The following is a 20,761-nucleotide window of genomic DNA, read 5'->3' as shown; positions in this document are numbered from 1 at the left end:
ATTACAAGACAACTCAGTTTGGTGTCATATACTGTACCATGTCAAACTGACGCAAACTAGGCCTATCGCTTTGCTCTGCTTGGCCAAATTTCGCGCGGCTAACAGTGAAAAGACGCCCCGTCTTGCCCGGTCCGCTCTTAGCCAATCAAACGCCTCTGATTAGAGGCTCCTCCTTTTGGTTTTCCAGGAAAACTTGGGAGAAAGGGCGAGAGTGGGATTTCGAACCCACACCCTCAGGGACGCCGTATTGGCGGATGAGCTTCTGAACCACTGTGCAACCTTCCTCCTTGCATGTTTTTTGGATGATGTACTGGAAAGGTACATACAGTACAAGACACAAAGTGAGTGGTGTGTGGCCTCCAGGCGACCTAACATCGATGGTTCCCTGTGGACTGCCAACGCTGGAACTGCGACGGACGAACCCGGGTGTGGCCGTGTATGGGGGAATCTAAATGAGCGGCGTGGGAGTATGTGGCAGCATGGGGCAGCAAAAAAAAAAAAAAAAAAAGTGAGCGGTGATGATGATGATGTACACACACACACACCCACACCCACACTGAGCGATTGAAACATGCAGGACGCCTGGTTTTCAGATCCGCCATGAGATGGGTGAGGAGAAGCTGGTTCGCTTACGGAACCCCTGGGGGGACGCTACGGAGTGGAGGGGTTCCTGGAGTGACGAGTGAGTGTGGGGGGGTGGGGGCGGGGGGTGGGGCGGGAGGGGGGGGGGGTTGTGGGAGGGGTGGTGGTGGTGCTGTGACACCTGTGTTGTGTTGTGACACCTGTGTTGTGCTGTGACACCTGTGTTGTGTTGTGACACCTGTGTTATGTTGTGACACCTGTGTTGTGCTGTGACACCTGTGTTGTGCTGTGACACCTGTGACACCTGTGTTGTTTTGTGACACCTGTGACACGTGTGTTGTGTTTTGACACCTGTGTTGTGTTGTGACACCTGTGTTATGTTGTGACACCTGTGTTGTGTTGTGACACCTGTGTTGTGCTGTGACACCTGTGTTGTGCTGTGACACCTGTGACACCTGTGTTGTGCTGTGTTGTGTTGTGTTGCGCTGTGTTGTATTTATTCATCTTTATTTGTTGTGTTGTGTTGTATTTATTCCTCTTTATTTGTTATGTTGTATATAAAAAAAATTTGTTATGTTGTAATTGTTGAATTGAGTGGTGGTGTGTTTGTTGCATTGTGTGGGTGTTTTGTGGTGTTGTGTGGCGTTGTATTTGTTGATTCTTGTATTTGTTGTGTTGTATTGTGTTGTATCTGTTGTGCTGTGTTGTGTTGTATTTTATTGTATTGGAATGTGTTGGATTGCATTGCACTGTACTGTACTGTACTGTACTACACTGCGCTGTGCTGTGCTGTACTGTTCTGTACTGTATTGTATTGTATTGTAGTGTAATGTATTGTATTGTTTTGTACGGTGTGGTGTATTGTATTGCGTTGCATTGCATTGTATTGTATTCATTTGTTTGTATTACTTTTTTTTGAACAACAGATTTCTCTTGTGAAATGCAGGCTGCTCTCTCCAGAGAGAGTGAGATGCCACCCACCCCCTCCTTTAAAAAAAAAAAAAAAAAAAAAAAAAAAAAAAAAAATTCCTGTCTGTAAATTTATTTGTTTGACTTTCTAAGTGGATTTTTCTACAGAATTATGCCAGAGACAAAAATTTTCTTGCCTTGGGTTTTTGTTTTGTTTTGTTTTGTTTTTTTCTCCAGTGCTTATAGTGCAAGCTGCACATCTCATCAGATCTCAGTTTTTTTTCTCATCTGAAAAACACTGTTGGTGTCATGTCATGTCTGGTCACTGACGGCAACTAGTAGTGTGTTATGTATGTGTACGTGACATGTACTTGTGTCGGTGACGTTATCTGGAAGAGTGTTTGTGTTATGTGTATATGTCGTTCGTGTAAACTGTCAGTGATGTTAACTTGCAGTGTGTCATGTGTGTGTTTGTGTCAGACATCAGCTTGGAGTGTGTCATGTGTGTGTCAGTAATGTCAGTTGGTAGCATGTCAGTGATGTCAACTCGCAGTGTGTTGTGCATGTGTGTGTGTGTGTGTCCCTGTGTGTGTTGTGCATGTGTGTGTGTGTGTGTGTCAGTGACATCTGGCAGTTTGTCATGTATTATGTATGTGTCAGAGACGTCAGCTTGCAGTGTGCCATGTGTGTGTCAGTGATGTCAGTTGGTAGTGTGTTATGTGTCAGTGATGTCAGTTGGTAGTGTGTTATGTGTCAGTGATGTCAGTGTACTATGTGTCAGTGATGTCAGTGTGTTATGTGTCAGTGATGTCAGTTGGTAGTGTGCTATGTGTCAGTGATGTCAGTTGGTAGTGTGCTATGTGTCAGTGATGTCAGTTAGTGTGTTATGTATCAGTGATGTCAGTTGGTAGTTTGTTATGTGTCAGTGATGTCAGTTAGTATGTTATGTGTCAGTGATGTCAGTTAGTGTGTTATGTGTCAGTGATGTCAGTTGGTAGTGTGTTATGTGTCAGTGATGTCAGTTAGTGTGTTATGTGTCAGTGATGTCAGTTGGTAGTGTGCTATGTGTCAATGATGTCATTTAGTGTGTTATGTATCAGTGATGTCAGTTGGTAATTTGTTATGTGTCAGTGATGTCAGTTAGTGTGTTATGTATCAGTGATGTCAGTTGGTAGTGTGTTATGTGTCAGTGATGTCAGTTAGTGTGTTAAGTGTCAGTGATGTCAGGTGGTAGTGTGTTATGTGTCAGTGATGTCAGTTGGTAATGTGTTAAGTGTCAGTGATGTCAGTTGGTAATGTGTTAAGTGTCAGTGATGTCAGTTAGTGTGTTATATGTCAGTGATGTCAGTTGGTAGTGTGTTATGTGTCAGTGATGTCAGTTGGTAATGTGTTAAGTGTCAGTGATGTCAGTTAGTGTGTTATATGTCAGTGATGTCAGTTGGTAGTGTGTTATGTGTCAGTGATGTCAGTTGGTAGTGTGTTATGTGTCAGTGATGTCAAATAGCAGAGCGTGTCTGTGTCAGTAATTTCAACGTTTCAAAGTTTCAGTTTCTCAAGTAAGGCTTCACTCTGTTTGGACAAAACCATACACGCTACACCACGTTTGCTGGGCAGAAAGCCTGACCAGCAGCATAATTCAAGGCACTGGTCGGGCCTTCAGTGCATGCATGGATGTGTACCTATCAGAGTGGTGTGGTCAGGTCAGATAGATATAATAATAATAATAATAATAATGGATACTTATATAGCACACTATCCAGAAATCTGCTCTAGGTGCTTTACAAAAACGCTTTTGTTAACATAAAACATCATATCTATGTTACATACACACACCAAAATGTGACTACACACACACACACACACACACACACACACACACACACATGCTGCATACATACATTTTAACATACATGTGTATCTAACAGCTACCCTAACACATACGCACACATAGGCAGGCACAAACTTACATAAACACACGCACACGCACACACAATACACATTCATATACATGCATGTAGTTATGTACACATACATATGTATACACACATAGTCGAGCACAGCTAACACAAAGGAAGTGGACCTGCCACAATTGAACTTATTGCTGAGGGAAAAGGTGAGTTTTGAGACGAGATTTAAAAGATACGAGGGAATCAGAATGACGGAGGTTATCAGGGAGCTTGTTCCACGTCTTTGGCGATTGAAAAGAAAACGATCTGTGTCCATAGGTTTTACTTCTGACGTGAGGTATCCTGAGAAGTCGAGTATCAGAGGAAGAACGGAGACATATCTGCTACTGGTAACCTGGATCCCAGTGCTACCTGTCACAGGGTCGAATTGCTGGCGACTAAACCAGCACCCCCACCAGTCCTCTCAGGAGGATGTTGAGGAGGGTGGCTAGACACCCTGGTGGAATTAAATGACCCATCAAAGGGTGCCAGCTATGGAGAGCTACCTGCGGCCACCTAGCTAAGGGAGTAAACCCTGACAGAAAATCCGGTGTGGGGCCCCGAAGGTGGTTGGATGGCAAACTTTGTCACTTTTCGGCAGCTCCTGCGGCCGCGTTGGCACCAAAACGTAACAGCCTTGCTGTTCCTTTGGATCTGTCAGCGAGGTGGAGAGGGGGGACAAGCTGCATGTGCAACAGCCTGTCTTCCATATTACATTGCCCAGGCTTATATCCATCCATCCATCCACAAACACCTTGTACCCTCCACTAGACCTTGAGTGGTGGTCTGGACGTTAGTCATTCGGATGAGACGATAAACCGAGGTCCCGTGTGCAGCATGCACTTAGCGCATGTAAAAGAACCCACAGCAACAAAGGGGTTGTTCCTGGCAAAATTCTGTAGAAAAATCCACTTCGATAGGAAAAACAAATAAAACTGCATGCAGGAAAAAATACCAAAAGAATGGGTGGCGCTCTCCCTGGGGAGAGCAGCCCAAATTTCACATCTGTTGTGATAAAAAGAAATATAAATACAAATGAATAAATACTCCATTTTGGGGGGGATAACCCTGGTTCAACATCTCAGAAGGAGGCCTACATACATACATCAGAGTGGATTTCTTCTCCACAATTTCATCCAGAGGACAACACTGAAGTTTAACTCACTCCAGGCAAATAGTTTTCTCCCTTGCTTTCCCCTGCAGACGACCCATTTGTTAGGGTTAGGAAAAAAATCACAAAAAATACGAAACACAAAGTAACTGAATGAAACTCCCTGTACTTGACCCACTGACCCATCTTGTAACGTCGTGTGTATGCCCATCCCCCTCCCTCTCTTCACAGCCCTCAGAAGCTGAGTCACTGTCAGTACCTTCTTGCTGGTAGCTTTCTTCACTGCAGATACTTTATTAAACGTCTTCATCATCTTCGTCAATGTCGAAACCTTCAGTTTGAAGCATTTCAATCACTTCAGCAACAGTGAAAAGCCACTGTCATGATCACGGTTGCTAAAAAAAATTTCCACATGTATCGCCTGCGACTCCCATTTTTGATACATACACAGATTAGTTGTCATGTGGGGTACCAAGGTCAGCAGCTGGCCATGAAGAAACTTTCCATTCGACCCTTGACACGTTCGCAATGACCGGTGTAGCTGCAATTTTTATGCTACCCCACGAGGAAAACGTGGACAAATTTTTAATTGTGGAAACCACTGTAGTGTTCCGTCCTCCAGAACCTTGGTTCATCTTCTCATCCAAATAACTTAGACGCTCAGATTTTGACCAATCATGCTCACGAGAAAGGGGGAAAAAAAAAACTGGGGATTTGAACCCAGACGATACTCATGGACACTGTATATTAGCAGAGAAGCGTCTTGACCACTGTGCCACTTTTGCTCTCCCCCCTCCCCCCCCCCCCGTCCCCCCCAGTGGAGTGATGGCCTAGAAGTAACGTGTCCGCCCAGAGAAGCGAGAAAATCTGAGCGCTCTGGTTCGAATCACGGCTCAGCCGCCGATATTTTCTCCCCCTCCACTAGACCTTGAGTGGTGGTCTGGACGTTAGTCATTCGGATGAGACGATAAACCGAGGTCCCGTGTGCAGCATGCACTTAGCGCACGTAAAAGAACCCACGGCAACAAAGGGGTTGACTTCTGGCAAAATTCTGTAGAAAAATCCACTTCGATAGGAAAAACAAATAAAACTGCATGCAGGAAAAAAATACCAAAAGAATGGGTGGCGCTCTCCCTGGGGAGAACAGCCCAAATTTCACATCTGTTGTGATAAAAAAAATTTTTAAAAATACAAATGAATAAATACTCCGTTTTTTTGGGGGGGGATAACCCTGGTTCATCATCTCATCGGGAATGACTTTTGACTTTCCAATCACACTCACGAGAAAGGGCAACAACAATGACCAGTAGTAGTAGAACCCAGACAACTGGGTATATAACCAGCACACTAGCAGAGAAGTGTTTTGACCACTGTGGCACCTTTGCTCCCCCCCCACCCCCCCCCACCCCCCACACACCCCCACCCTCCCTCCCCCCTCTTCACCCCGGCAGTGACGTCAACTGGCAGTGGGTGGACGAGGCGACCAAGGAGAAGATTCAGGGCGAGTCGCGGGACGACGGAGAGTTCTGGATGTCCTTCCGCGACTTCTGCCGCCACTTCCAGGAGATCACGGTCTGCCTGCTGGGGCCGGACTTTGACGGGGACGGAGTGCAGGATGCTGCCGGTCAGTGTGTGTGTGGGTGTGTGGGTGTGGTGGGGGGTTTGGGGGAGGGGGGGGGGAGTGTGGGGTGTGTGTGGTTGTTGGTGGGGTGTGTGTGTTTGTTGGTGTGGGTGTGGTGGGGGCGGGGGAAGGGGGGTTGTCGGTGTGGCTGGGGGGCAGGGGGGGATGGCGGGGTGGAGTGTGTTTGTGTGAGTGGTGGGGTGTGTACATGTGTGTGTGTGTGTGTGTGTGTGTGTGTGTGTGGTGGGGTGTGCATGTGTGTACATTGTGTGTGTGTGTGTGTGGTGGTTGGGTGTGTGACTGTGTGTGTGTCTTAGCGTCTGTGTGTGTGGGGTGGGGGGTGTGTGATTGTGTGTGTGTTTTAGCGTCTGTGTGTGTGGGGTGTGGGGAAGGGGTCTCAGTGTGTGTGTGTGTCTTGGCGTCTGTGTGTGTGTGGTGGTTGGGTGTGTGATTGTGTGTGTGTCTTGGCGTCTGTGTGTGTGGGGTGTGGGGAAGGGGTCTTAGTGTGTGTGTGTGTCTTGGCGTCTGTGTGTGTGTATGTGGTGGGGTGTGTGTGTGTCTTGGCATCTGTGTGTGTGTATGTGGTGTGTGTGTGTGTGTGTCTCAGTATCTGTGTGTGTGTGTGTGTGTGTGGTGGGGGATGTGTGTGTGTGTGTGTGATTGTGTGTGGGTGTGTGTGTTGGGGTGTGTGTGAGTGTGGGTGTGATGGTGGGGTGTGTTTGTATGTGGGTGTTGTGGGGGTTGTATGGTGGGGTGTGTTGGGGGGTGGGGGTTGTGGGTGTGTCTCAGTGTCTGTGTGTGATCATTGGGCTGTACAGTGTACATTGAAGTGGTTGATTGACAGTTGCAGTGTGTGTAGATGAGGTTGGTGGACTGTGCAATATGTATATAGTATATGGACTGTGCAATGTGTATAGATATGTTACTTGGACTGTGCAATAATATTGGACTGTGCAATGTGTATAGATATGGTACATGGACTGTGCAATGTGTATAGATATGGTACATGGACTGTGCAGTGTTGCATGGCCATGATATATGAACTGTGCACAGTGTATAAAATAGAATAGATTGTCTGTATTACCAAGTGTTCAGAATCACAAGGATTGTTTTTTGAGGGGCGGAGGGGGGTTTGGGGGGGGGGGGTAGTACATACAAAGCACAAATGTGAATAAAAAATCACACACAAGCACACAAACGCAGTAGGGAATTTAGATACTTGAAGCACATACATGCAAGTGCTCGTGCATGCACACATTCACTCTCTCTCTCTCACACACACACACACACACACACACACTCACATGTGGTAGATCAATGGTGCAGTGCGTAGAGACGTGGTTGATGGACGGTTGCAGGCCACATGGAGACGGCGCAGGGGCAGTGGGAGGTGGGGGTGTCGGCGGGGGGGTCACGGAACGACCTGGAGAAGTTTGCAACCAACCCTCAGTTCGTGTTGACCCTGCACGAAGCGGGTGTGTGTGTTCGTCCTCCCCTCTCCACTCTGCTTCTGTCTGTCTGTCTTCTTCTTCTTCTTCTTCTTCGTTCGTGGGCTGCAACTCGCACGTTCACTCGTATGTACACGAGTGGGCTTTTACGTGTATGACCGTTTTTACCCCGCCATGTCGGCAGCCATACTCCATTTTTAGGTGGGTGTGCATGCTGGGTATGTTCTCGTTTCTGTAACGCACTGTACGGTGACATGGATTACAGGGTCTTTAGCGTGCGTGTTCGATCTTCTGCTTGCGTATGCACACGAAGGGGGTTCATGCACAAGCAGGTCTGCACACATGTCAAATGTGAGTGTGTGTTTATGTGTGTGTGTGTGTTTGTTTGAGAGTGTGTGTGTGTGTTTGAGTGTGTGTGCGTGTGTGTTTGAGTGTGTGTGTACCCCTGAAAATGGAGTATGGCTGCTTACATGATGGGTAAAAACAGTCATACACGTAAAATCCCACTTGTGTACTTACAAGTGAACGTGGGAGTTGCAGCCCACAAACGAAGAAGAAGAAGAAAAGTGTGTGCGTGCGTGCTTGCATAGTTTTCTGGATGGGCGTGTGTGTGTTTGTATGTTCATGTGTTAACACGGTTGTGTTTGAATTTTTAAAATTTATCTGATATGGCCATGTACGGTTGGCTGGACAATACAATTCAATACAATACAATACAGTGCAATGCATTACAGTACTTTAAATACATTGAATTACAGTACATTACAATACAACAGAATACATTACAACACAACACAACACAACACATCTTTATTAATCAAATTGGAAATCACATGTGACCAATATCCAGCATCCAGTGATGGTGTCCAACAACACAACACATCCTCATGAATCCAGTTGGAAATTACTCGCGTCCAGCACACAGCGTCCAGTGTACGGTGTCCAGTTATCAGAGTGGTCATGTGCACAGATGACTTCACAACGCAACACAACACAACGCAACACAACACAACGCAACACAGCACAACACAACGCAACACAGCACAACACAGCACAACACAACACAACACAACACAACACATCTTTGTCAATCCAATCGGAAATCACGTATGACCAATACACAGCATCCAATGTATAGCGTCCAGTAATCAAAGTGGTCATGTGCGCAGACGACTTCAACATCGACACGGATGACGCCGAGTCTGAGGGCAAGTGCGCCATCGTCATCTCCCTGATGCAGCACCTGCAGCAGACCCTTCGCACCCACACCCCCAAGAGTCTGCAGATTGGATTCGCCATCTACAAGGTCAGCGAGTGAGGGTCATGTCACATCCGTTACTTGCTGCCATCTGTAGTCTTCATCTGTTGTTTTTCTGGTTGGAGACATAATTTGACATCAAACAAGAACGCCAGAGAATCGACAGACAGGCAGAAAATATGAAAAAACTTAGCCGTATGAAGAGCACAGGAACAGGAGTCATGATGGCTGCCGGAAAAAGAGGGCGCTAGCCAGGGGGACAAAGGGGAGGTTACCTACTTCCGGGAGGTTATCGGCCGTAGTTTCGTTTTCTCCACATAGGCGGATAGTAGTTTGCACAGGACAGGAATGTCAGACCCCTGCCGGGGTCTGCACTAGTTGGGTCACAGTAAGTATGTTATTTAAACGTAATTTTAGATAGAAAATTTCCTCTATGGCTGCCTACATGGCAGGGTAAAGATGGTCATACATGTAAAAGCCCACTCGTGTACATACGAATGAACGTTAGAGTTGCAGCCCACGAACGATGAAGTAGAAGAAGTCTGTTGTTTTTGTTGTTGTTGTTGTTGTTTCCCCTTGCAACATAGGTTCTTTTCTTCCAAAAGTTGACAACCTATTTCTTTATCCTGGACAGTGGAAGGATAAATTCTGTTTGAGAATTGATGCAACAGATAATACTGAAGACAGATTTAAACGTTATAAATGCATCATTCTTTCCGTACATAGAGTACTTACTTACATTACATACGGGACGAAAGACTTTTCAAAATGCCTTCCGTAAGTTTGACTGGAAAATCAAACGGAGCATCTAGTGTTTCGGATGAGACGATAAACCAAGATCCTGTAGGCAGCACACACTTGGCGCACCGAAAGAGAACCAATGGCAACAAAAATGTTGTCCTGCAGCTTATTTCTGTAGAAAAAATCCATTCTGATAGGTACACAAATATATATGCATGCACTCAGAGGCCTCGACTTAGCATGTTGAGTTATGGTGCTGGTGAGGCATCTGCTTGGCAGATGTGATGCAGCGTAGTGTGAATTGAAAAGGAAAGCATCAATGGCACCACTGACCTGAGTATGGGGTAACGTACCCCTAGAAGTCACCGGAGAGGGTGCAGGAGGTGGTGGAGGTCTGGAGTCGACCGGAGGAAGCGAAGGAAGTGGGGGAGGCGTCGGGTTGGCGTTGTTGAGAGGGCCAGAAATAGAGGGCCCAGAGTGTCCACAAATCGATTTCGATCGCGCCTTAATTTTAGCCCGATATCCCAATCAAACCATATAATTATGTGACCTGGTTCGAGACAAAATTTGACAAAAAACAAGAACGCCAGAGAATCGACAGACAGACAGAAAATACGAAAAAACTTAGCTGTATGAAGAGCACAGGAACAGGAGTCATAATGGCTGCCGGAAAAAGAGGGCGCTAGCCAGCGGGACAAAGGGGAGGTTACCTACTTCCGGGAGGTTATCGGCCGTAGTTTCATTTTCTCCACATAGGCGGATAGTAGTTTGCACAGGCAGGAATGTCAGACCCATGCCGGAGTCTGCACTAGTTGGGTCACGGTAAGTATGTTATTTAAACGTAATTTTAGATAGAAAATTTCCTTTTGTTGGAACACAGTGATGCTTCCTTGAGAAACTGAAACCGAAACTGTGTTGTTGTTGTATGAAAACGACGGGCGCCATAGCCGAATGGTTAAAGCGTTGGACTTTCGATCTGAGGGTCCCGGGTTCGAATCACGGTGACGGCGCCTGGTGGGTAAAGGGTGGAGATTTTTACGATCTCCCAGGTCAACATATGTGCAGACCTGCCAGTGCCTGAACCCCCTTCGTGTGTATACGCAAGCATAAGATCAAATACGCACGTTAAAGACCCTGTAATCCATGTCAGCGTTCGGTGGGTTATGGAAACAAGAACATACCCAGCATGCACACCCCCGAAAGCGGAGTATGGTTGCCTACATGGTGGGGTAAAAACGGTCATACACGTAAAAAGCCCACTCACGTACATACGAGTGAACGTGGGAGTTGAAGCCCACGAACGCAGAAGAAGAAGAAGAAGAAGTTGTATGAAAACACTCAGACAGAGAATTGTGGGTGAAAGGTTATGAATGTTGAGAGAGTCGGCCGGAGACAAAAACTTCCATCCCCCCCCGAAATGGAAGAATAATGCACACTCTCCCCCCACCCCTCTTCAGTATCGCACATGAACATGCAAAACACTCTGACTGGTCTTCTGTGTCTGTTGTGTCTCTTTCTTTATTTTGAGTTTCAGTTTCAGTTTCAGTAGCTCAAGGAGGCGTCACTGCATTCGGACAAATCCATATACGCTACACCACATCTGCCAAGCAGATGCCTGACCAGCAGCATAACCCAACGCACTTAGTCAGGCCTTGAGAAAAAATAAAATAAAATAAAATAAATAAAATAACAAATAAATACATAAAAAAATTACTACTACTAATAATAATAATATGTATAAGGCACAAACACTTGATGAAGTCAACTTTAAGCTTACAAAAAAAAAAAAAGTTAAAAAAATAAAATAAAATAAAATATATATACATAACTAAATAAATAAATAACTGACTAAATAAATAATAATAATATAATTTTTTTTTAAAAAGCAATAATAATAATAAGACAAATGAATAAAAAATAAAAAAATTTTTTTTAAAGACAACAATGATGATAAATAAGCAAATAAATGTAAAAAAAATTCACATTTTTGTTAAAAAAAAAAAAAAAAAAAATTCACATTCACACATACACACACACATATGCATAACAGATATGCACCAAACATGCAGTTTCACACTTTCTTTATTTTGTTGAGTGTCATTGTTAATAAAATGACCAACAACAAAAAAAACAAAAAACAAAACAAAAAACAACCAACCAACCAACGACTGTGTGGGGGGATGTGGCAGACTGAAACTCCGGACGCCCGGCTGCCGGCCCGCCATTTCCGCTACACCCGGGACAGCGGCAAGAACGGCAACTACATCAACTTCCGGGAGGTGAGCGGCCGCTTCGAGCTGGACCCCGGGGCCTACGTCGTCATCCCCTCCACCTTCCACCCGGACAGCCCCGCATCCTTCATGCTGCGCGTGTTTGGGGAGAAGCGCTTCTCTCTCGCAGGGTGGGTGTGGGGGTCGGGGTAGGGGGGGGAGGTGGGTGGGTGTTGGGTGGGTGTGGGGGGTAGGGGGGGGGAGGTGGTGGGTGTTGGGTGGGTGTGGGGGGTAGGGGGGGGGGAGGTGGTGGGTGTTGGGTGGGTGTGGGGGTAGGAGGGGAGGTGGGTGGGTGTGGGGGTAGGAGGGGAGGTGGGTGTTGGGTGGGTGAGGGGGTAGGGGGGGAGGTGGGTGAGGGGGGTAGGAGGGGAGGTGGGTGTTGGGTGGGTGTGGGGGGTAGGAGGGGAGGTGGGTGTGGGGGTAGGAGGGGAGGTGGGTGTTGGGTGTGGGGGTAGGGGGGGAGGTGGGTGTGGGGGGTAGGAGTGGAGGTGGGTGTTGGGTGGGTAGGGGGGAGGTGGGTGGTGGTAGGGGGGGAGGTGTGTGTGTGTGTGTTTCTTTGGGTGGGTGAGTGCTCGTGTGTGTGTGTGTTTCTGTGGGTGGGTGGGTGCTTGTGTGTGTGTGTGTGTATCTCGATGGGTGTATGCTCGTGTGTGTAGGGGGGAGGGGGGATATGTTGGAGGTGGGAGGAGGAGTGTCAGTGTGTGCGGGGGTGGGGGTGGGGGGAGAGTGGTGGGCGGGGGGGGGATAAGTGTGAATCAGTGCGCGCGTGTGTGTGTGTGTTTGAGGGGTGGAGGGAGTATGGTTCATGCTGTAATAACTGTAAATGAATCAATGCTTGTTGCAGACCTCTGCCCTCCTGATCACCCCATCCCCCTCCACCACCCACCACCCACCACCCTCCCCCTGACGACTCTTGACCAGTGTGAAGTCTTGCCTTGATCTGCAGTGACCGGCCAGTCACTGGACGTCCACACGGCGGTCAGGCGGCGGTGGTCAGAAGGCACTGACCAGTGGAGTTTGATCTGTGTGGTGATGACTGACGTCATGTCATGACCTGCAGAGGGTCACACACTGCTCAGCTCAGCGTCCATGGCTGTGGTTCCTTCACCGGGGTTTTGTTTGGTTTTTTTTGTTGTTGTTGTTGTTGTTTCTGGGTTTGTTTTTTTTATGGTTTAGATAAATCTTTATTCAGAAAACATAACGTAAATGCACCCACGAACAGCCGAGCAACGAGAAGCTGATAGTTTATATTGTGCTCAAGCATGTTATAAATTATTTTAGTTTATTTATTTATTTATTATTTGGGTGTGTGTTTTTTTTTATATCTTATACAAGCATGTGATAAATTATTTTATTTATTTATTTATTATTTGTTGTTGTTGTTTTGTTTTTTTACCTTATACAAGCATGTGATAAATTATTTTATTTATTTATTTATTTATTTATCTATTGTTGTTTTATCTTATCCATCCCAGTGTGTCTGATGTTTTTTCTGCTGATGCCAGGAGCACTGTTATCGTTCACCAGCTTTGTTCTGTACCATCACGCTGTGATGACTTCTCTCGCCTTCAGTGCTGACTTTATCATTGTTGATCACCAGCCTTGAGAGAGCACTGAGTACAGTGACATTTAATCCGGAATACTGATTCCAGCTATTTGAAAAAAAAAAAAAAAAAAATTTTATGAGTATTTTCATATTTAATCATTGTTTTCGTTTGTCATTGTCTAGTGTGAAAGACATTTCCGTTGTTTTGTCTTGATGTTTGAGAGCTGGGTACAGTGACATTTAATCCGGAATACTGATTCCAGCTATTTGAAAAAAAAAAAAAAAAAAAAAAAAAAAGATGTGTATTTTCATATGGAATCATTGTTTTGTTTGTCATTGTCTTGTGTGAAAGACATTTCCGTTGTTTTGTCTTGATGTTTGAGAGCTGGGTACAGTGACATTTAATCCGGAATACTGATTCCAGCTATTTGAAAAAAAAAAAAAAAAAAAAATTTTATGAGTATTTTCATATTTAATCATTGTTTTCGTTTGTCATTGTCTAGTGTGAAAGACATTTCCGTTGTTTTGTCTTGATGTTTGAGAGCTGGGTACAGTGACATTTAATCCGGAATACTGATTCCAGCTATTTGAAAAAAAAAAAAAAAAAAGATGTGTATTTTCATATTAAATCATTGTTTTGTTTGTCATTGTCTTGTGTGAAAAGACATTTCCGTTGTTGTCTTGATGTTTGAGAGCTGAGTACAGTGACATTTAATCCGGAATACTGATTCCAGCTATTTGAAAAAAAAAAAAAAAAAAAAAAAAAAAAAAATGATGTGTATTTTCATATTGAATCATTGTTTCGTTTGTCATTGTCTAGTGTGAAAGACATTTCCGTTGTTTTGTCTTGATGTTTGAGAGCTGGGTACAGTGACATTTAATCCGGAATACTGACTGCAGCTGTTGGTTTTTCTTAATGACTGTGTTGATATTTAATGATGGCTTTGTTTCTCCTCATCTGGTGTGAAAGACCGTTTCATTGTTCTGATGTGTGAGAGCAGAGTACAGTGATATTTAACTCAAATGCAGAGTACTGATTCTTTTTTTTTTTTTTGTTGTTGTTGTTGCTGCTGTTGTTGATTTTTGTGGGGTTTTTTTGTGGTTTTTGACTCACTTGTGTAAACAAAGTGAGTCTATGTTTTAACCCGGTGTTCGGTTGTCTGTGTGTGTGTGTGTGTGTGTCTGTGTGTGTGTGTGTGTGTGTCTGTGTGTCCGTGGTAAACTTAAACATTGACATTTTCTCTGCAAATACTTTGTCAGTTGACACCAAATTAGGCATAAAAATAGGAAAAATTCAGTTCTTTCCAGTCATCTTGTTTAAAACAATATTGCACCTCTGGGATGGGCACACAAAAAAAAATAAAAATAAAAAATAAAATGAAGCCTAATTATATGCAAACTGCATTTACTGTTATATTTATATTTTTTGTATTCTCTAAACTTGGCACTTTGATCTGATATTCTGACCCAACAACAAGAGCAGTCATTATTATCATTTTTTATCCAAACAGGAACTTCTTTTGCTAAGCATGGAAGTTTTATTTATTTTGCAAACGTTTTGGTGCAGATAGTAAAGAAGGGAAATTACTCTGTAATTAATACTAGGGAACTTAATTTGCTTTGAACTGATCTTTCTCATCTTAAACATTACATTTTGAAATTATACTCAATACATAAAAAGCTTGGATTTTTTTTTAAAGTGTATCACAAGTGAGTCTTGAAGGCCTTGCCTCTCTTGTTTTAAGTGTTTTGATACATAACCATGACGGGCGCAATAGCCGAGTGGTTAAAGCGTTGGACTGTCAATCTGAGGGTCCCGGGTTCGAATCACGGTGACGGCGCCTGGTGGGTAAAGGGTGGAGATTTTTACGATCTCCCAGGTCAACATATGTGCAGACCTGCTAGTGTCTGAACCCCCTTCGTGTGTATATGCAAGCAGAAGATCAAATACTCGCGTTAAAGATCCTGTAATCCATGTCAGCGTTCGGTGGGTTATGGAAACAAGAACATACCCAGCATGCACACCCCCGAAAACGGAGTATGGCTGCCTACATGGCGGGGTAAAAACGGTCATACACGTAAAAGCCCACTCGTGTGCATACGAGTGAACGCAGAAGAAGAAGATACATAACCATGAAAGTTGACTTTGTTTCTCATCATCTGGTATGAAAAACAGTTCCATTGTTGTACATTGTTGCCGTGCTTTGTTCTGTGGCTTGGGGGAAGGGAGCTGTGGGGGCTGGGGAGCTAGCATTGGACGTTTGATCCAGGGAGGGGGGGGGGGGCTGGGGAGCTAGCTAGCATTGGACATTTGATCCAGGGAGGGGGGGGGGGGGGCTGGGGAGCTAGCTAGCATTGGATGTTTGATCCAGGGAGGGGGGTTGGGGAACTAGCATTGGACGTTTGATCCAGGGAGGGGGGGGGGGGGGGGTTGGGGAGCTAGCATTGGACGTTTGATCCAGGGAGGGGGGTTGAGGAGCTAGTATTGGACGTTTGATCCAGGGAGGGGAGGGGGGTTGGGGAGCTAGTATTGGACGTTTGATCCAGGGTGGGGGGTTGGGGAGCTAGCATTGGACGTTTGATCCAGGGAAGGGGGGGGGGGGGCTGGGGAGCTAGCATTGGACGTTTGATCCAGGGAGGGGGGTTGGGGAGCTAGCATTGGACGTTTGATCCAGGGAGGGGGGGGGCTGGGGAGCTAGCATTGGACGTTTGATCCAGTTTTCACCATTGATCAGAGATCGAGGTCCGTGATGTCGCGTCCTCGGGGAAGTCACTTCCCTCCGGTTTTCCTCACACCTCCCAGCTGTGAATGAGTACCAGACTTAAATAATAATAATAATGATAGACCAGCCGCCGTGGCGAAGTGGTTAGCGTCGCGGACTGACGGCTGGGAGGACGCGGGTTCGAATCCCAGCGGAGGTGGGTTTTTCGGCCCGTGGCCGGCTCCTACCCAGAGTTGAGTGTGCTGTGGGCTTAAATGGGGAGACTGGGACCACACAGTCGAGTGTCATCCACTTCAAGGATGCGTCTTTGGGTGTGTTGCTCTAATTACCTGACCAACACTGCGAGTGTCTGTATCTCTCGGGCCTGGTTAACGCCGGGATATCATTATGACAGGAAGCGTAGAGTACAGCCTTGTCATGCAGTCCCAAACCAAAATGGACCTCCATAGCAACATCATCATCATCGTCATCCTCCTCCTTCATCGTCATCAATATAAACAGAATAGTCTCAGAGTCTGTGACCTTTCATGCCCTGCTCTCATGGTGACCTCAGTTTCGATACCCCTCCACTTCCATGCTTGGGGTGAGTCCTGTCAATGTCGTCAGTGTCGGCAGATTCATGGGGGGGCTGTTGTTTGAGGGACGTGGTGGCAGTCTCCACTCTGGGAGAGACGCTCACTCAGTCTGGCTCCGCGACTAAGCCATTATTGTCGTTAGTAGGGGGCTTAGTAGGTGGTGTCCTAAGTACGTTAAAACAGAACAGGCACCACTGAACACCACCGAAGTGACTCAGCAGCAGTGCAGGGTCTCCTCTGGTGTGTGGCCTCCAGGCGACCTAACATCGATGGTTCCCTGTGGACTGCCGACGCTGGAACTGTGACGGACGAATCCGGGTGTGGCCGTGTATGGGGGAATCTAAATGAGCGGCGTGGGAGCAATGCCACTGAAACGGCGCAGATGATGGGGCAGCAAAAAAAAAAAAAAGAAAAAAAAGATAGTATTTACATAGCGCTGTATCTAGTGCAGAGACAAATCAAAGCGCTTTCACACCAGTCATCCACACGCATGCCTAACTCTAAAACTGGAGAAACTGAAGACAAGGAAGAGGCAGGGAAGGGAGGAGGCTATTTGGGGAAGAGGTGGGTTTTAAGGCCAGACTTGAAAGAGCTGAGTGTGGAGACTTGACGAAGTGAAAGAGGAAGTTCATTCCAGTTGCAAGGTCCAGAGACAGAGAAAGAATGGCGGGCAACAGTCGAGTGTTTGAATCTGGGTATGCGTAAACAGAGTGGATCCGAAGCCGATCGTAGTGAGCGAGATGGGGTGTAGAGGTGAAGGCAGCCATAGAGATAGGAAGGGGCAGATTTGTGAATACATTTATAACATCGAGTGCTGATCTTGCACTTTACTCTGTCGGGGACTGGGGTCGGGGAAGGTTGAAAATGGGGGGAGGGTGGGGAACAGGGGCCTGCCTTCCTGTGCACAGTGGATCGAAATTCATTCACTGTCCTGATGGCTTTCAAAGGCTTTGGGACCTTTCAGTAGTGTGCAGCTCGTACTTCACAGGTATGAAGCAGAAGTGATGCAATATTCTCTTTTTAAAAGAATGCTTTTTTTTTTTCTTTTTTTCTTTTTTTCATACATGAGTGTATCGTGTTAAGTTGTGTCTTGTTTATCTATCTGTGGAGTCTAAAGGCAGCTTGTTTTTGCTTTCTGTGATAACAGATGAAATTCCCCGTGTAAGATGCTGTGGGTGTGGAATGTTCAGGGTGTGTGGGTGTCTTCTTCAGGGTATGTGGGTGTCTTCTTCAGGGTGTGTGGGTGTGTTCTTTAGGGTGTGTGGGTGTTCTTCAGGGTGTGTGGGTGTGTTCTTCAGGGTGTGTGGGTGTCTTCTTCAGGGTGTGTGGGTGTGTTCTTTAGGGTGTGTGGGTGTTCTTCAGGGTATGTGGGTGTCTTCTTTAGGGTGTGTGGGTGTTCTTCAGGGTGTGTGGGTGTCTTCTTCAGGGTATGTGGGTGTCTTCTTCAGGGTGTGTGGGTGTGTTCTTTAGGGTGTGTGGGTGTTCTTCAGGGTGTGTGGGTGTGTTCTTCAGGGTGTGTGGGTGTTCTTCAGGGTGTGTGGGTGTGTTCTTCAGGGTGTGTGGGTGTTCTTTAGGGTGTGTGGGTGTTCTTCAGGGTGTCTTGGCGTTCTTCAGGGTGTGTTCTTCAGGGTGTCTGGGTGTTCTTCAGGGTGTGTGGGTGTTCTTTAGATTGTGTGGGTGTTCTTCAGGGTATGTGGGTGTGTTCTTCAGGGTGTGTGGGTGTTCTTCAGGGTGTGTGGGTGTTCTTTAGGGTGTGTGGGTGTTCTTCAGGGTGTCTTGGCGTTCTTCAGGGTGTGTTCTTCAGGGTGTCTGGGTGTTCTTCAGGGTGTGTGGGTGTGCTTCAGGGTGTGTTCTTCAGGGTGTGCGGGTGTCTTCTTCAGGGTGTGTGGGTGTCTTCTTCAGGGTGTGTGGGTGTTCTTTAGGGTGTGTGGGTGTGTTCTTCAGGGTGTGTGGGTGTGTTCTTTAGGGTGTGTGGGTGTGTTCTTCAGGTGTGTGGGTGTTCTTCAGGGTGTGTTCTTCAGGGTGTGAGGGTGTGTTCTTCAGGGTGTGTGGGTGTTCTTTAGGGTGTGTGGGTGTCTTCTTCAGGGTGTGTGGGTGTTCTTCAGGGTGTGTGGGTGTGGTCTTCAGGGTGTGTGGATGTGGTCTTCGGGGTGTGTGGGTGTTCTTCAGGGTGTGTTAGTGCTCTTCAGGCTGTGTGGGTGTTCTTCAGGGTGTGTTCTTCAGGGTGTGTGGGTGTTCTTCAGGGTGTGGATGTGTTCTTCAGGGTGTGTGGGTGTTCTTCAGGGTGTGTGGGTGTTCTTCAGGGTGTGTGGGTGTGTTCTTCAGGGTGTGTGGGTGTGTCGTCTTCAGGGTGCATGGGTGTGTTCTTCAGGGTGTGTGGGTGTTCTTCAGGGTGTGTGGGTGTTCTTCAGGGTGTGTGGGTGTTCTTCAGGGTGTGTGGGTGTGGGTGTCTTCTTCAGGGTGTGTGGGTGTGTCGTCTTCAGGGTGCATGGATGTGTTCTTCAGGGTGTGTGGGTGTTCTTCAGGGTGTGGATGTGTTCTTCAGGGTGTGTGGGTGTTCTTCAGGGTGTGTGGGTGTCTTCTTCAGGGTGTGTGGGTGTGTTCTTCAGGGTGTGTGGGTGTCTTCTTCAGGGTGTGTGTGTGTTCTTCAGGGTGTGTGGGCGTCTTCTTCAGGGTGTGTGTGTGTTCTTCAGGGTGTGTGGGTGTTCTTCAGGGTGTGTGGGTGTGTCGTCTTCAGGGTGTGTGGGTGTCTTCTTCAGGGTGTGTGGGTGTCTTCTTCAGGGTGTGTGGGTGTCGTCTTCAGGGTGTGTGGGCGTCTTCTTCAGGGTGTGTGTGTGTTCTTCAGGGTGCGTGGGTGTGTTCTTCAGGGTGTGTGGGTGTTCTTCAGGGTGTGTGGGTGTGTCTTCTTCAGGGTGTGTGGGTGTTCTTCAGGGTGTGTGGGTGTGTCGTCTTCAGGGTGTGTGGGTGTCTTCTTCAGGGCGTGTGTGTGTTCTTTAGGGTGTGTGGGTGTGTCGTCTTCAGGGTGTGTGGGTGTCTTCTTCAGGGTGTGTGTGTGTTCTTCAGGGTGTGTGGGTGTCTTCTTCAGGGTGTGTGGGTGTGTCATCTTCAGGGTGTGTGGGTGTCGTCTTCAGGGTGTGTGTGTGTTCTTCAGGGTGTGTGTGTGTTCTTCAGGGTGTGTGGGTGTGTCGTCTTCAGGGTGCGTGGGTGTCTTCTTCAGGGTGCGTGGGTGTCTTCTTCAGGGTGTGTGGGTGTCGTCTTCAGGGTGTGTGGGTGTGTCGTCTTCAGGGTGCGTGGGTGTCTTCTTCAGGGTGCATGGGTGTGTTCTTCAGGGTGTGTGGGTGTTCTTCAGGGTGTGTGGGTGTTCTTCAGGGTGTGTGGGTGTGTCGTCTTCAGGGTGTGTGGGTGTCTTCTTCAGGGTGTGTGTGTGTTCTTCAGGGTGTGTGGGTGTCTTCTTCAGGGTGTGTGGGTGTCTTCTTCAGGGTGTGTGTGTGTTCTTCAGGGTGTGTGGGTGTGTCGTCTTCAGGGTGCGTGGGTGTCTTCTTCAGGGTGTGTGTGTGTGTTCTTCAGGGTGTGTGTGTGTGTTCTTTTTCCTCCTTCCTCGGGTGCTGATGAACAGACACATGTTTGGACAGTTACACCTTCTTTGATCTCACTGTAGCCTGTGATAGCTTTTTTATTTTTTTATTATTTTTTTTTTCCCCTCCAGCATTAACATCTCTTACTCTGAGGTTGCCTTGTTCTTGTTCCCACAACGACTGATGTCTACGCTTATTTTTGACAGCGAGTTAGTCCGTCTATCCTGTTTCTCTCTCTCTCTCTCTCTAGTTTAATTGTATGTCTAACCACTATCGCAATACTTAATGATATACAACCACAATCAGTGTCCTGGGCATGACAAACAGCAGGATTCTGAAGATGCTATTGTATGGCCAGTTGAAGGAAGGCCACCTCGAACGTGGAAGACCCTGCAAGGACACCTTGAAGACAAACCTCAAACCCTGTGACATAGACATCGCTTCCTGGGAAACTTG

General features: G+C 46.7%; 1 protein-coding gene across 1 annotated transcript in view; it reads left to right on the top strand.

Annotated features, from left to right (window-relative positions):
• LOC143302326 (calpain-B-like) overlaps window positions 1-15,623 on the top strand; it is a 28,827-nt gene extending 13,204 nt beyond the window's left edge. The window contains exons 7-12 of the mRNA XM_076616941.1: window positions 594-682; window positions 6,000-6,172; window positions 7,528-7,644; window positions 8,787-8,923; window positions 11,806-12,017; window positions 12,731-15,623. Coding sequence (XP_076473056.1) covers window positions 594-682; window positions 6,000-6,172; window positions 7,528-7,644; window positions 8,787-8,923; window positions 11,806-12,017; window positions 12,731-12,746 — 744 coding nt within the window. The 3' untranslated portion in view covers window positions 12,747-15,623. The remainder of the gene's footprint in view (window positions 1-593; window positions 683-5,999; window positions 6,173-7,527; window positions 7,645-8,786; window positions 8,924-11,805; window positions 12,018-12,730) is intronic.
• Window positions 15,624-20,761: the final 5,138 nt, after the last annotated feature.

The sequence above is a fragment of the Babylonia areolata genome, chromosome 29 (assembly GCF_041734735.1).
Source record: "Babylonia areolata isolate BAREFJ2019XMU chromosome 29, ASM4173473v1, whole genome shotgun sequence".
In the NCBI taxonomy this organism is placed as follows: Eukaryota; Metazoa; Mollusca; class Gastropoda; order Neogastropoda; family Buccinidae; genus Babylonia; species Babylonia areolata.
Note: the sequence above shows the minus strand (reverse complement) of the source record. Positions and strands in the feature narration are given on the sequence as shown.